Genomic DNA, 17,605 nt, shown 5'->3' on the forward strand with positions numbered 1-17,605 from the left:
TTTTACATTAAGCACCAACACTTCAAAAGAATTATAAGACTGGAACTGAACTCGCTGTCGATGACAGCGCAGCTGTCACAACAGCGCGCGCTGCGCATCCAGCGCACAGTCAGCTCATTTCGCTGCGGCGCTGTTCTCCCTCTAAAGAGCTTTCAGAAAATGCTAGGTCTGATGGCCTCAGCATCTGCAGTACTGCAGCTGGGTCTGCTGCGCATGCGCCCGCTGCAGATATGGCTCAAAGGAAGGGTGCCATGCAAAGCATGGGCCACCGGTCGGCTTCGCCTCAAGGTCAATCAAGCTTGCGTTGCAGCTTTGAAACCATGGAGGTCAAAAGACTGGTACCTGTCAGGTGTAAGCCTAGGGACTTCCTCGAGTCTGAGGGTGGTGTCTACGGACGCATCCAACGCAGGATGGGGAGCGCTGCTCGAGGGCAGACCGCTGTTTGGCCTTTGGTCAGAGCGAGAGAAGCTCTTCCACATAAACTGCCTCGAGATGTTAGCAGTGTGCAAAGCGCTCACTCGCTTTCGTCCCCTGATTATGGGCTGCCATGTACTGATACGTTCAGACAACATGTCAGTGGTGTCATACATAAATCGCCAGGGCGGCCTCAGGTCCCTGTCATTATACAGGCTGACCAAACGCCTCCTGATATGGGCGCGCTGCAACCTCCTTTCACTAAGGGCGGCGCACGTGCCGGGGCACCTGAATGTTGGACCAGACGTACTGTCCAGGAACCGCGTTCCGGCAGGAGAATGGTCATTACACCCACACACAGTACAACTGTTGTGGAAGAAATTCGGCAGAGCGGAAGTGGACCTCTTCGCGTCCCCAGAGAACGCTCACTGTCTAGAATTTTTCTCGAAAAGCAAGGACGCGCTGGCTCATCAGTGGCCACGCCGCCCCCTATATGCTTTTCCCCCTGTCTCCCTCCTGACCCAGGTGGTGGAGAGGATCAGGGAGGAAGGATGCTCAGTGCTGCTAGTAGCGCCGCTCTGGTCGAATCAACCCTGGTTCCCAGCTGTGATGCAGTTAGCCAGCACCGCCCCGTGGCCAGTGCCTCTGAGGAGAGATCTACTCTCTCAAGCGAGTGGCTCGATTTGGCATCCTCACCCGGAGCTATGGTCCCTTCATGTGTGGGCCATCAACGGGTATCCACTGACCTCCCTCAGGGAGTGTTAAACACGATCACACAAGCTAGAGCTCCGTCTACACGGCGGCTCAATGCGTCTAAATGGTCTGTTTTTTCTGGCTGGTGCACGTCTCGCGGCGTGTCACCCCCAGACTGCGGAGTGACAGAGGTTTTGTCCTTCTTACAAGAGATGTTGGATAGCGGGAGATCCCCTTCCACACTCAAGGTATATGTGGCGGCTATAGCGGCTTTTTCTGAAACCGCACACGGCCAGTCCATAGGAAGGAACGATTTAGTCATTCGGTTCCTTAAAGGAGCTAGGAGACTTAATCCACCCAGACCTCCCACAGTTCCCATTTGGGACCTTTCCACGGTGCTGGACGCCATGAAGGGTCCTCCTTTCGAGCCTCTTCAGGAGATTGATATGGAACACTTGTCGCTCAAGACGGTGTTTCTCCTGGCTCTCGCTTCAGTGAAGCGCGTTGGGGACTTACACGCGCTCTCAGTGAGCGCGTCGTGCATGGAATTTGGGCTTAATGACTCCAGAGTCGTGCTCAAACCTAAGCATGGTTACGTTCCAAAATCCCTAAACACACCGTTTAGGGCGCAGGTTATTTCCCTGTCTGCCCTTCCGGTCATCGGGGATAATATGGACGAAAACTTAATCTGCCCGGTGAGGGCATTGAGAGCTTACGTGTCGCGCTCGTCTGCTTTCAGGCAGACAGAGCAGCTTTTCGTTTCGTTTAGTGGGCGTCTCAAGGGACTAGCCACTTCGAAACAGAGCCTATCCAGATGGATAGTGGACGCTATAGCTCTAGCGTACGCATCCAAGGGCATTCAGTGCCCTTTGGGTGTTAGGGCGCACTCCACGAGAAGTATGGCTTCTTCGTGGGCTTGGTCGAGTGGGATTGCCTTACAGGATATTTGTATGGCGGCAGGCTGGGCCTCACCGTCTACATTTATCAGGTTTTATAACCTCGAGGTACCCGCCTTACAGGCCAAGATATTATCGGTTTAAATAACCGTATTTGTTAGACTGACATTTCAGTCGTCTATTATGGCATTTTTATGCTGAAACTGCTAAGCGCAGTTAATTTTGTACTGATCTGCTATGCGCAGTGTATTCTGTACTGATCTGCTAAGCGCAGTCAATTCTATACTGATCTGCTAAGGCAGTCATTTTTGTGAGAGATGGTGGTTAGAGCCCACCTCTTTCAGGATTCTCTGTGAGTCCTACAGGTGATTATGTACTATATGAACCCCAGCTCAGTGCTCTGGGTCTATGGTGTCGGATCACTGCACACACGGCGTCTTACAGGGTGTTCCCCAATGCGTTGCTACGACAACGCAGTACGAGAGTATCTCTCGTAAGAGAACGTACTCGGTTACTAACGTAACCTCGGTTCTCTCTAGAGAGAGGAACGAGTACTGCGTTTCCTGCCGTGTATGCGCTCTGGTTGTTTCGCTGTTAAAAATCAGAGTTCATAAGCCTGTGAGCGGAATATATAGCCCTAAGCCACGCCCGTTTCGGCGGGACGTGACGCGGGAGGGCGCGAAGCGCCCTCATTGGGTGTGACGTCACTTAAGGGCTCGCTCGATTGGCTTAAGCTTTTGCCGCACAGCAGCCAATAGGCGCGCGAGCTGTCTCGCCTAGGTCTGTATGCTGTGGCAAAGCGTTTTACATAGATACAAAATTAAGGATAATTTTTTGCTTCAGTATTCTCGTGGAAAAGGATTCTCCCCAATGCGTTGCTACGACAACGCAGTACTCGTTCCTCTCTCTAGAGAGAACCGAGGTTACGTTAGTAACCGAGTACGACTTATGCATGAATCTAACTAATGAAAGTCAGATAAGCAAATTTAAATGCAGCCCACTTAATTAATTCCTCAGAATCAAACAGCAAAGAAAGGCTGAATAATATTTATAGGCTATATAGCTTATATATATAAAATAGTTTCAACATACAATAAAAGAATCATAAATTATTAGCTTGCACTGTCCTATCTCTTTAATCAATGCATTGCATTTGCATAACCACTGGATTCGTATTGCAGTCCTTTAAATAAACAGTAGCATGGGGAAACTCCCACAGGTCGGTAATGTTCATCAATGAACGTAGCCAGCCCACTATTATTATTGCAGACTCGTAATCTACGCGATGCCTCAGCAAACGCGAGATCCGAGCCAAATAATCTTTATTGACTTTCTTCCCTCGAGAAGAAAGCCATCGGGAGCAGAGCTAAATTCTCGATAGTGCAAATGTTACACGTCGGGAATTTATGAATAAACACTGTCAGTCCCCTTTTACTAGAGCTGACCGTGCATTCTTCACTCCCAAACAAACAACACATGAATCGCGTGTGTCCCCACTCGTAATGAAGCGAGTGCAGGGAGGAACACGCGATCCAAAGCTGTTTGCTCCCCATACTCCTGTGTCCTGTCCATATATATATTATGCTTGTGAACATGCATCGATGCTCAGCACCTCTACCTCCTCGGAGATAGACTGCTAAAACACCGGGCTCTCTAACCAGGGCGGAAGAAGCCGCGGCGCGGGCTTCCGATCCCAGAGAGAGAGCGCTGGATCCCCCGGGTAAAGGCAGAGAAAAGGCGGCGCCCGTCTCTAACCCCTCCGCGAGATCCATTTGCGAACCCCGCAATACCAACTTCCGTGCTGCCTCGGCAACACGGGGCCGATACTGCGAGGAACGCGAGCCTGAACACCCTCCTCAAAGAGTGACAAGCGGGAACGGAGCGAGTACGATTGTAACTTGCAATGCTCGTCAGCACCCTCGAGCGCTGACAGAGCATTCTCCGTTCAAAACAAACAACACATACATCGTGTGTATCCCCACCCGTAGAGACAGAGGGCAGGAAGGAACACACGACCTAAGGTTGTTTGTTCGCCATAATATCTATGCTTGAGACTAAAATAGTGACAGAGACATACAATAAATAAGACAGACAGTATGACACAGAGCGCTTTGCTGAGGCACAAAAGCTAGCGCGGTTCTAAACCGGATGTCCTTTATCCTTTCCTGGTCGTCACGTCACCCGCCCGTGACGCCCACTCTCGCCATTGGACTAGTTGACATAAGTGCTTCAGACGCAACCACGCAGAAGCGTTCCCAAAGCGTCATTGACGCATCGCGAGTTCCCTCGAAAGGGAACACACGTTCACATCATCGCTACAATTTTGTTCCACTCTGTATTTCCTGCTGATATAAATAGCCATTTTTGCTTGCCCTAAAATGAAATTCAACAATTGACAGGTGAAACGTTTTTTCTGAAAGTACTTAAAACCCAAAATGAAAGTCTCAATACAAAAAGTTTCATCAAACCTACAAAACAATTCTTTCAATCTCATAAACAAAGATTCTAATCTAAAACAATGCATGAAAGCATGAAAAACCGTCTCCCTTTGGAGACAGAAAGGGCAAGCAGAATTAACTTCTGGATTCAACACTGAAATAAAAGAATTGACAGCAATGGCACCATGAAGAATTCTCCATTGTATATCACCAAACCTTTTAGACAATGGTGGCTTATATAGTGATCTCCATTCCGGTTTTACATCATTTCTCAGTTTAAGAACAGAACGCCATGGTGTATCAGTTCTTTTTTCTAACATTTTCTTATTAAAAACCAAAACACAGGCTCTATACAGTTTTTTTCCTTCACTTTACAAGAAATCTAAAAACAAAGATTCACCTGATTTAAAGGATAATTCCGGTATTTAACACCTTGAGTCTATATTGTAGTTTGTTTTGGATGAACAAGAATGGTGGACAACATTTTTTTGACAATGGTTCCTCTCTCGAGTTTTTGACTATAAAAGAATTGGCCATGGACCCATTTAACATTGGAGTCAATGTGCATGTCCGAAAATGTCATTAAAACAGCCAATAATGTTCGTTTACAAAACTGTTAAACTCACCGAGTGGTTAGTGGTGTTCGTTGATGATTATAAACAATATATCGTCGCAATATGATTCCAATCCGTTTATTTTGCTATAGTGGAACTATTTTTTCAGAACCGTGTAACTTCCGCTCAATATTTGAATCTGAAGCGTTAGCACACTCCCGACCACTTGATGGCGATAACCGATGTTTATGTCTCGCGGGACACTCACGGTCACAGTCGAGTTCAACTTCATATTGCACTGGTCAGTGGTCACGTCTTTCAATATGGTTAGAATTTGTGCGTTCAAAAACTGCGGTAAAGAGCTCTGCTCGCTAGCCTTATGAGAAACGGAAGCGAGCAAAAAGACTACATCGACCAAATGTAAACAGCCCCCTTTCCGTTTCCGTTAGCGCATTTATATTAACGAGCACTCAGTCCTTCAACAGAATTCAATGGGATTTTACAAAATGACGAATAAAACACGACAGAAACTGTATTTCGCAACACTTTTTGTTTCTGGAACATCAACTAACATCACTAATCACTCGGTGAGTTGCACAGTTTTGAAAACTAATGTTAAAGGTTGTTTTAATTACATTTTCGGACATGCACATTGACTCCAATGTTAAATGGGTCCATGGCCAATTCTTTTATAGTCAAAAACTCGAGAGAGGAACCATTGTCAAAAAAATGTTGTCCACCACTCCATCCAAAACAAACTACAATATAGACTCAAGGTGTTAAATACCGGAATTATCCTTTAAGCAAAAAACCTGTACCCTCTTCAAGATTGGGTTGAATAATCAAACAAGGAAAAGGATCCTCAACATCAGGAGTGCAAACCCCTGTAAAAAAGTATCTTAACAAATGTTCTTCTTCAACTGTAAAACATGATTTAAGTTTCACAAAAAAAACAAGTTAATAGACGAACAGATCTGATTCCTAGATGTTTGGATACGACATCCACATTCTCAAAATGAGGCCCAGTTAAAGCCAACAAATGTCCCAAAGTAAAAATCTTGGATTTCAGAAATATGCTGCTGAACCCCGGCAGATAGCAGTGAGTAGCAATGTCCAGGCGGGCCCCAAGTATCAGTGGTTCCTGCAAAAGCCAGTGGAGAGAATATGAGTTCTCAGTCTTGTGAACACAAAAAAAACTCCACACCTTGAAAAGATTTCGATAGAAAACAGGCAGTTCTGATAAATCCAATTTGGTTGGATCCATTAAAAAGAGGGATTTATCCAGTCCGAAACCCCCAACAGTGTGCAAAATGATACAACTCGCAGCACGCCAGCTGAACTCTGTAGATCCATCAAGTAATCTTTTTAAAAACTGTAACCGAAAGGCAGCCATTCTACTTTGTAAGTGAATCAAATCAAACCTTGCCCACCTTCATCTTTGGGGAGGTATAAAATACTCTGTGGGACCCAGTGCAGTTTGTCCCAAAAAAAGTTCACAAGAACAGCTTGAACTTCCGCTAAAAACTGTGGTGAAGGGTCTACACATGCCAATCTATGCCAAAGTGAAGATGCCACTAAGTTGTTGACAATAAGAGTTCGCCCCCTATAGGACATATTCGGTAATAACCATTTCCACTTATCCAAGCGCCCTTTAACTTTTTCCAACTGCCCCTCCCAATTTTTTTGTAACACACTGTCATCCCCTAAATAAACTCCTAAATATTTTAGACCCCAACACAACCCATCAGGAAGGCAAGGTTTACCATCAGTCCATTGTCCTAACAATAAAGCATCACTTTTTTTCCAATTAACTTTTGCAGATGACAACAGTTTAAATTCTTCAATTAAATTAAGTAAAATCTGCACATCACTTTGTCTGTTGATCATCACCACAATATCATTGGCATAGGCTGACAAACAAATCTTATTATTACAAACTGGTAAAAACAAACCACTTAATTGACCTCTTATCTGTTGAAGCAATGGCTCAATAGCCAAGGAATACAACATTCCAGACAAGGAGCAACCTTGTCTGATACCCCTGAGAACCTGAAAAGGAGAACATAAGCCACCATTTATTTTCAGCGTACTCTCAACGTCACAATAGAGTACCCTAATCATGTCTATAAAGTTTTTGCTAAAACCAAAAGCTGTTAAAGCACTCCACAAATATGAGTGCTCTACTCGGTCAAAAGCCTTCTCCTGATCCAAAGATATCAAGCCACAGACCAAATTTAACATTTTAGAGACACAAAAAAATATCCTGAATTAAATAAATATTGTCGAATATAGATCTACCAGCGACACAGTACGTCTGGTCCGGATGGATAACCTGACCCAACACTCCAGCCAATCTGTTACCCAATGCCTTAGAAAGTATTTTATAGTCGCTGCAGAGAAGTGAGACAGGGCGCCAGTTCTTAATATCTGTAAGGTCCCCTTTTTTTGGAATAAGAGTGATCACCGCTCTTCTGCAACTCAACGGACGGCAACCCGCCCTTCGACAAGCTGTCCTTCAGTACCTCCAGCAGATCTACACCCAACTCCAACCAAAAAGCCTTATAGAAGTCAACCGGGAGGCCATCTACTCCTGGTGCTCTCCCAGACTCCATGCTTTGCAGGGCCTTATAGAGCTCTTCCAGGGTCAGCACTCCTTCAAGGTCATCATTATTAGCCTCCTCTGACACCTTTGGTAGGCTGTCAAGGAAGAAGTTGTCCACACAACACTCTGACTTAAGCTCACTCCTATACAGATTTTGATAAAAAAAAGAACTGCTCTTCCCCGAATACCAGCAGGATCTGACAATAACACTCCATCTTCGGAGCGCAAACCATGAATAAAACGTTTCTGACCATTCTTTTTTTCCAGATTGAAAAAGTATTGGGATGGTGCATCCATCTGATCAATGCTTTGAAAACGTGAACGGACCAGAGCCCCCTGTATTTTATGCCCCAGCAGATCAGCTAACTGAGCTTTCTTCTTTGAACAGGCTTCTAATGAATCTCAGTAGATTGAGCCAGATTTTGAAATTCAATTATCTCTCTTTCCAATAACTCTAAAGAACGAGTCAACTCCTTAGTAACGTTGTGAGTATACTGTTGAGTAAATTGTCTTATTTGTATCTTACCAACATCCCATCACTGTTGCAATGAATAAAAAGACTTCTTTGTTCTGTGAGCTTCCCAGAAATACTTAAATGATTTCTTAAAAAAAATATCATTTAACAAATTAGTATTAAAATGCCAATATGCCCTTTTTGGTTTTATTGAGCTTAAAATAAGCTTACAGTGCACCATACTGTGATCTGAAAAACTTACTGGTTATTGAAAATACTAAGATGGTGATTAAAACTGTACAATCTGTCCAGCCTATCTAATGACATAACATTATCACGTGTGTGAACCCACGTGTACTGTCTCTCATTACCATTTAAAGATATCCAAACATCACATAAATCATACTTTTTTGTGATATAAATGAAACGTTTACGTGAAGCCAAATGAGGCTCAATGTGATTTCGATCTAGATTATGCTCAGTACAATTGAAATCACCACCTAGAAACAGAAAATCTTCAGGGCAACAGTTTTGTAGAGTTGAACACAGTATGTCTAAAAAAAAACATTCTTTCAACTGGTGCAGTTGGAACATATACACAAATAAAAATCAACACATGACTTTCAACAACAGCTCTAACTTTTAAAAGCCTACCTTTTACCATTTCATCAACATCATAAGAGATAGGATTAAAATTCTTTGTAAATAAAATGGCAACTCCCCCACTTATTGAAGTGTTATGACTTATCACAGGGATGCCATCAAACTCCCTCGCCCAGTCAGCCGCATTTTTCAAGTCGCTATCAGTTTCTTGTAACAAAACAACATCAATATTTTTCTGTTTAATTACTTCATATATTGTAGCTCTTTTTCTAGAATCTCTTGCACCATTAACATTCAAAGTAGCTACATGAACTTCACTCATAAAAAAAGAAAAAAGAAAGAAAAAAACACCCAAATAGACAAAAAACATCAGCCATTCTAAAATTAACAGACATCATTGTTTAAAGCAGTGTTGAGATTTCTCACAATTTTCTTAAGTCTATAGACTTCTTTGTTAGAAAAGCAACTCTCTGCCATTAGGCTTCTTGCTTTTTCAACGAACTGTTTAACATCAGGAAAATATTCCTGCACGCGCACACCTCTTTTATTTTTTGTTGATCTAAGGAATAACTTAATATCATCAAGTCCATAATCCCGACCAATGAACTCCCCCTGAGAAAGTGTCACACTAGAGTCAGAAGACCCACCATCACCGTCCTGATTGTCTTGCACTTCACTCCTTTTACTTATTTTGGCATCAAGTATTCTATTACTCATCTTCCTTTTATGAGGCATTTTGAAAGAATGCTCTTCCTCGACACAATCCGTCGCACTTGCTTCTTGCAATATCACTGAATTATTCTCTAAAGGACTTTCCTTTTGCTCATTCCCTTTATCCTCAGAAAACTGTGCCACGCTCGGTAAAACTTTGACACTAGCCTCTGAAAGTGTTTTGGTGCGTATCGTACCCGAGTGTTCACTGTGCAGTGAAGTCGACGCAACAACACTCTTACCGGGAACACCCGTAGCCGTCCGAAAAACAGCAAGGGGAAAAAATAGAAAACAGTTCCACTCACAAGCCCTCCAGCCACGCTCACACACTCCGTCAACTCGCACCCAGACACACTGGAAGTGAGAGAGAGAGAGAGAGAGAGAGAGAGAGAGAGGGGAATGCTCATATGAATCAGCTCTTCATTATTGGTCTTAATTAGCTTAATTAGTGTAATTACTTAAGTGTGGTTAGTTAAAAAATTATAAATACCTAAATAGAGAATATTTCCTTTTCAATTGATTGTTACAACACGTTTGAGTTATTACATCAAAACTTTTCTTTAAAATGGTGTAAAAGTTTTAAAAACCATTTGAAACCAACATGAAAATGGAGTACATATCCAAAAACTTGTTTCAAACTAGATTTTCAAAAGTCCCCCACCCACCTTTTTTTCTTTTTCTTTTTTGTGGATGCTCTGATTTGTCACTGATGTAAATATCAATCCCCATCGTTTTCACAGACAGGAGATGTTCTGTGCTGTACAGCGCCCCCAAGAGGAGCAACATGGTTTCTGTCCTGTGCTCAGATGATGTGGGCCAATGTGCAGAAAGTAGGTTCTCAGTAATTTGTTACCATTCAATCAATTACACCCATTTTAAAAACAGTTAGCATATCTACACAACTCAGATGATTGTTAATTGTATTGGTTTGATTTTTATGCCATCATAAAATCTGATGGTCTCTGTGTCATCAGGGGGTTGTTTCACTGAGAAGAAAACTACTGAGATGAAAATCACTAAAAAGGACAGATATGATTATGCTTGTAACCACTCCAAAATTGACTATGGTTTGTGACCCAAATGTATACAAGCAAACATTAACAAAACCTAAAATATTATTGAAGGTCAAGTATTTTCATTAAAATTGTATAAACTGGAGCAGATATGACCTTTACTAATGCATATTCTTTTTCTGACAGCATTTAAAGTCATTGTGGATTCACTTACTGAAGAGAGCAACTTTATCTTGTATTCAACATCTGTAAAGGTGGTCCTCCAATACAGTAAGTGATAATTTTTTTATTAGTTTCCCTAAAAATAATAGCAAGTTCATTAATTCAATTCAATTCAATTCAAGTTTATTTGTATAGCGCTTTTCACAATACACATTGTTTCAAAGCAGCTTTACAGAAAATGCATTTCAAAAATATACATACAAAAATACAGTTAGTTAATCATGAAATTTAGGGCATAACATATCGCCGGCGTTGGGTCGTCTCTTCACAGGCGTCGAGTCGTCTCATCACAGGCGTTGGGGCATCTGAAGTCTCCATGAGAGGCTGGATACATACTGGAGCTGACAAACTCTATTTGAGTTATCTCGGGACAGGCGTCCCGAGATAACAACAAAAAAAGGCAGATGGGAAATAATTAGCGTAGCTGCTGTTCTTAATACGAATGTCATTAGTGTCACATGCATTAGAATAATCATGAGTGATACTGATCAAGTCATGAGCATTTTAAAAATAAATGAAGAAAGGACACTGTGCTGAGCTTGTTATTTTATTATAAATGCTCGGCTGAATTAAGAGTTTTACCTCTAAACCTCAGTGGGAGACTTGGATGTGAGCCCAGACAGCATACGGGTGTTTGCCAAGAGAAAGCACTGCAAAGGTGAGCTGAAAGAGGGCGAGATCTACCTCATCATGGGCAATGATGGCCCCACCAAAGACTTGAGTGGAAAGTAAGTACTTTTTTATTTTATTTTTTTCATTTAGAAGATTTATTTTATTTTATTGAAATGTGAACTTTGGGTGGGACATATTTCGGTATGATTTTCTGTTTTCTGGGTATTTAGAAAAGTTCTAATACACTTAGTATATAAAATAATTAGCGCTGTCAATCAATAAAAAAATAACTAGATGAATCACACATTTATTTTCTGTGATTAATCTCGATGAATTGCAATTAAATGCCTATGAAAAATGTAGGATCCCTTGCATTTAGATTATTATATTTCAGGGTCTTTGGCATCAAAAACCTTGAAAACAGATGCACTAGCATATAGAAGACCTTAAAGCTAATAGACGACTCTTTCTCTCTCAGCATGCAGTACCTGTTGGATTCAAAGACATGGGTTGAGCAGAAGCTATCAACCTCAACATGCAAAGCAGCAGTCAATGGGATTTACTGCGCAGAACAGAACGATTTTGTGAAAGAGTACCCAGTTGATGGGTGTAGACAAGTAGTCTGAACTGCAATTTGGGGAATTTAATAATTCCACATGTAACTACAGCAGAGGAGGAATCTACATGTATCCCTAAATTGTAAACCAGCTTTTGTAAAAGAAAGCTAATCTTTTTATGCTACAGTGATGTTAATGATAACTGAAAACCTGTAAGACATCCATATGCTTTTCTGTTATCATGTCTTAAAATAAACTTACAAAGCATTTTAATGGACATATCTTTAAAACGCAATAGTGCATTATTTCCCGCCCACTTTTTTAGCTCCATTTTGTTCCAGAAGTATTTTTATGTTGAAGTGTTATAAGGCATAAACGAAGCCAACCAGCTGTGAGGTGAATCACAACATCAGAAACCTTTCTTTGAAGCAAAAATGTAATTGAAAATTGGAGAAAAAGAACAAAACCGTTATGTCAGTAACAAATCTCGCCTGAGAGCCCAATCACTTCGAATGGTAACAAAACAAGCCAATGGACATTGGCGAGTGAGATTTGCATCGCAAACCACTCCCCGTGCCACTCATTCAAGTTTTTGCTGAGGAGCCGAGAGACCGCGCCGTGGCCGTTGATCATGGCTTCATTGAAAGCCGTAAGCTCTATACTTAACACACCATTAATATTCCATTTCTTTCCTAGTTCATCTAAATGTGTTGACCCTCTAGAGTTTATTTTTACTTTTCATGTTCTTTTCTCAGATTGAGCTCCCTGACACCCTGACAGCAATGTCTTGTGTGGCTCAGAAATTAGCTGTTCATGTCTTCTTTAGTCTGATGGCTATTTATGTTTTTTCCTGGCACACGTCACTTACACATTTTGCACTTGCTGCGGAGTCTTGTGTAGACTGTTTACATATTTGTGCCCATATGTACATTTTATGTACTGGTGTTATTGTTGAATACCTATTTCTAAAATTGTATGATGGTTTTGATGAGTTATTATTACACAATACTTTTTTCTGACCTTTTTGAATCTTTCTCCTGATAATTCACCCAAAAAAACTTAAAGGTGCTATGTGGAGTTTTTCTACCAAAATTAATAAAAAAATTATTTCCTGTGTGTGAAGGGGTTGTACTCTCACAATAAAATGATCCACTTGGCAGGTTTTGCTATTACCTCTGAAAGCAAGTATTCCTATTTCTATGTGAAGTTTCCGGGTCGGATTTGCCGTGAAATCCAGTGACGTGACTGAGACCTGCATGCGTGCTCCCGAGCCTCTCGCCTCGTCTACTGACTTTGCACTCAACAGCGAGCAACGACACTGCAACTTTATGACATGGAGTCTGCTAATACTAAGAAATGACCAGCACAACACAGACTCCAACACAAACTCCACATAATAAAAAAATATTGAAAAAGCATGCGCATGAGCATTCGCTTGTAAACGTATTGGTTGCAATCTGAAACATCACCGCTAGATGCCGCTGAAAACTCCACATAGCCCCTTTAAACTAATCAAAACTAAACGAAAATGTACTCGGTTACTAATGTAACCTCGGTTCTCTCTAGAGAGGGAACGAGTACTGCGTAATATCTTACGCTAGGGGATAAACTCTTTTCCACGAGATATTGAAGCCAAAAATTATCCTTAATTTTGAAATAATGTGAAACGCGTTGCGGCAGCATGCAGACATAGGCAAGACGGCTTGCGTGCCTATTGGCTGCCCTAAGGCAACTGCAGCAGCCTATCGAGAGAGGCCTCTCGTCACGTCCCGTCGAAACAGGCGTGGCTTAGGCCTATAAATAGCTCGTCAGGCTGATACACTCTGATTTTCATCGCCGAAGCGAACCAGAGCGTGTTGCAGGCACGGCAAAGATACGCAGTACTCGTTCCCTCTCTAGAGAGAACCGAGGTTACGTTAGTAACCGAGTACGTTCTCTTACGAGAGTACTTTCGTACTGCGTAATATCTTACGCTAGGGGAACACAGTGTAACCAAGGGCAAGTGCCCGGGGCTCATATAGTGCATGATCACCAAGGACTCACCGAGAGTCCGGGAAGAGGGGCTCGAACAGCATCATCCCTGTAATAAGTAGCGTCCTATAAAGGAGCAAACTATAAATACTGTTCCATCCAGTCAGGGCAAAAACTCGGCCTGAACTGAACAATATTATGGGTCTTACATACTGCCCATAAAGTTATATAATCGATCAGCGAGCGGTGCTCAAGCAGTTTCAGCATTCTGAATCGATAGCATCGATGCAGACAGTACTGATTATTAGGCCGAAAGCAGCTTAGCCTGCAAGGCGGGAACCTCTAGGTTATATAACCTTATAAATGTAGACGGGGAGGCCAAGCCTGCTGCCGTACAGATATCCTGCAAGGCAATCCCACTAGACCAAGCCCACAACGAGGCCATGTCTCTTGTGGAGTGCGCTCTGACACCTAACGGGCACTGCAGGCCCTGAGAGCGCTATAGCATCAACTATCCATCTGGATAGACTGTTTCGACGCAGCTAGTCCCTTAGAACGTCTGCTGAACAAAACAAAGAGTTGCTCCGTCTGTCTGAAGACAGTCGAGCGAGACACATAAGCCCTTAATGCCCTGATCGGACAAAGGAAGCTCGCGTCCTTTTCCTCATTAGAGACCGGCAGGGCCGACAGGGAAATCACCTGTGCCCTAAACGGTGTGTTGAGGGATTTAGGAACGTACCCGTGCCTTGGTTTGAGTATGACTTTCGAGTCATTTGGCCCAAATTCCATACACGTCGCGCTCACTGAGAGCGCTTGCAAGTCCCCTGTACGCTTTACTGAAGCGAGAGCCAGAAGAAACACTGTCTTGAAAGACAAGTGTTTGACATCTATTGATTGGATTGGCTCGAATGGGGCACCTTTCATGGCTTCCAAAACCGTAGAAAGGTCCCACATGGGAACTGAGGGAGGTCTGGGAGGATTCAGCCTCTTAGCTCCTCTAAGGAAGCGGATGACCAAATCGTTCCTTCCAAGCGACAGGCCAAGCGTCGGTTTCGTAAACGCTGCTATGGCTGCCACATAAACCTTGAGCGTGGATGGGGTTCTGCCCTTATCCAGCAGCTCTTGCAGCCTGGGGGTGATATGCCACGAGCTGTACACCAGCTAGAGAACACAGACCATTTCGAGGAATAGAGCCGTCTAGTAGACGGGGCCCTAGCCTGCTTGATCGTGTTTAACACTCCCACCGGGAGGTTAGCGGGTACCCGTTGATGGCCCACACATGTAAGGACCAAAGCTCCGGCTGAGGATGCCAGATCGAGCCCTTGGCCTGAGAGAGGAGGTCCCTCCTCACTGGTATTGGCCATGGAGCAGTGCTTGTCAGCTGCGTCAGAACTGGGAACCAAGCCTGGTTTTTCCAGAACGGAGCTACAAGAAGCACTGAGCATCTATTCTCCCTGATTCGCTCTAATACCTGAGGTAGGAGCGTGACAGGGCGAAAAGCATAGAGCGGGCAGCGGGGCAAGACGTGGGCCAGCGCATCCCTGCTCTAGGAGAAAAACTCCGGACAGTGAGCGTTTTCTTGAGACGCAAACAGGTCTACTTTCGCCCTGCCAAATGTTTTCCACAGCAGTTGGACTGTCTGCGGGTGTAGGGACCACTCTCCTGCCGGAACATTGTTCCTGGACAGTCTGTCTGGTCCCACATTCAGGTGGCCTGGCACGTGTGCTGCTCCTAAAGAGCGCAGATTGTGCTGAACCCATGCCAGGAGGTGCTCCGTAAGCCTGTAAAGGTTTCGGGACCTGATACCTCATTGGCGATTTATATAGGCTACCACCGACATGTTGTCCAAACGGACCAAGACGTGGTGTCCTTGTATCTGGGGACAAAAACGCCTCAGCGCGTTGTTGACTGCCAACATTTCCAGGCAGTTTATGTGTAGAAGCTTTTCCCGTTCCGACCACTGGCCGAAGAATGGTCTGCCCTCGAGCAGCGCTCCCCATCCCGAGGTGGAGGCGTCCGTAGACACCACCTTCACACTCAAGGAAGTCCCCAGGCTTACACCTGACCGGTACCAATCGGTCGCTTCCCAAGGTTTCAGAGCTGAAACGCATTTCTGATCGACCTTGAGGCGAAAAAGACCGGAGGTCCACGCTCGACACGGTACTTGCGTCTTTAACCAGAACTGCAGTGGGCGCAAGCGAAGCAGACCCAATTGAAGTACTGATGATGCTGAGGCCATGAGACCCAGCATTTTCGGAAACTTTCTGAGCGGGACTATAGCGCCGCAGCGGAAGGAGACCCCCGTCTTTTTTCGGTACCAGAAAATATATGCTGTATAGACCCCCTTCGCTCTGAGCTTGAGATAAAGGCTCTATGGCCCCTTTGCTCAACAGTTTCGCTATTTCGGCTCGAAGTAGATGTGCTACTTCCCTTTCTACCGTAGTTTCGATTCGCGCCGCATAACAGCGGGGATGTCGAGCGAACTGTAGCGAGTAGCCTCTCTTTATAATGTTCAGCACCCATTTTGATACCCCGGGAAGCTTTGCCCATGCACTTGCATGAATAGCTAGGGGTTGAATGAGATCTAGGCTCTGTGCGCAACGTGGTGGTGACCGGAGAGCTTCAGCAAGCTGTAACATAGACGCCGTGCTTGCAGCGTTCGAAGCGGGGGGCGCGCTGATCACAGCAGGCAGCCTGCCCACGCTCGACTCTCTCATGACGGCTTGCTGAGAGAGAGCGAGTGGGGGGAGCCCCGTGGGGCTTGTCATGTCTGTGAGTGAATGTGGGCGCGGGACAGCGAGCACATTTACTAAACAGAAAACAGCGTCGGCCTGAGCTGACTGTATGTGCGTTGGTTTTGTTTTTACAGAAACATGCAGTGTGTAGTGTTTGTGGGCACTGGGTCATGGGCACATTTACTACATTTAATGCACAATCGACATGAGTCGATTTTATGTGTGCGAGCCCTGTAATGTGGCGGGCTGTGCTTGTGTGTAGGAATGAGCACTGGGCTGTGGGCATTTTTACTACACTCATAACACCATCGGCCGTGGCCGGAATACCAGAAAATACACTCTTTATGTAACTTATCTGGGTCGCCGTAAAGACGGCGTTTGTGTGCAGGCAAACGGGCTGTCGTACCGGCTTGTTTTCTGCAAAATACACTGGAACAGTCGCATTTTCTGGAAGGTGCATAAAGAATGCAGCCTGTCCAGTGGCGGTGTAAGCACGACTGTGCATGGCTGAAGTCGTGCGGCAGGCTTTTGATGGTAGCGCCATCTTGGCACGTCGTCCAGCAAAGGGCGGGCAAAGATGGGCCGCTACAGCTTCTTCCACCGGAAGAAGAGAATGGTATCATCTGTCCTTAGCACAGTGTACCACGGAGAATGCAGCTGAGACAGAGGTACGCATTCTGGCTGAGAATGGGGCTTTCCAGGACTTCGCGACTTCTTCGTGAAACTCAGGAAGAAAAGACGCGGGTCTAGACGACGTCGACCACTCAAGGCCGAGGCTCTCTACGGCCTGCGTGAGCAGACGCATCAGCTCTGCTTCAATGCCGTCTCTTTTCCCGGAAGGCTGGTGAGCAGAGGAGGCGAGGTCAACAGAGCTCGGCCAATCCTCGCCATCAGACGGCAGGATCGAGCAGCTGTCATTCTCCACAGACGCGGCTCCTTCTTCGTCATCCATGGCGGAAGCGGTGGCGGACGGCAGCCGCTGTCCGTCAGTGAGAGACTCGAGGGAGGCCGGCGGCGAAGCTGGCGGGCGAACCGGCGAGCTTTCGCGGGCTAGAGGAGGTTCCGGGAGCAATGCGCTTCTTACGGCGCGGCACCGCAGCGGGTGGAGGTGCAGTCTCGGCGAAAAATGC

General features: G+C 44.7%; 1 protein-coding gene across 1 annotated transcript; it reads left to right on the forward strand.

Moving 5' to 3' along the window:
* The first annotated feature begins 8,696 nt into the window (after nucleotides 1–8,696).
* LOC307005209 (complement C4-like) lies at nucleotides 8,697–12,049 on the forward strand. Its single transcript, XM_079625119.1, has 5 exons — nucleotides 8,697–10,195; nucleotides 10,340–10,432; nucleotides 10,565–10,648; nucleotides 11,196–11,328; nucleotides 11,691–12,049. The coding sequence occupies exons 1-5, from the start codon at nucleotides 10,150–10,152 to the stop codon at nucleotides 11,836–11,838; spliced, it is 504 nt and encodes a 167-aa protein (XP_079481245.1). The 5' UTR covers nucleotides 8,697–10,149; the 3' UTR covers nucleotides 11,839–12,049.
* Nucleotides 12,050–17,605: the final 5,556 nt, after the last annotated feature.

This window comes from Phoxinus phoxinus (assembly GCF_949152265.1).
Source record: "Phoxinus phoxinus genome assembly, chromosome: 10".
In the NCBI taxonomy this organism is placed as follows: Eukaryota; Metazoa; Chordata; class Actinopteri; order Cypriniformes; family Leuciscidae; genus Phoxinus; species Phoxinus phoxinus.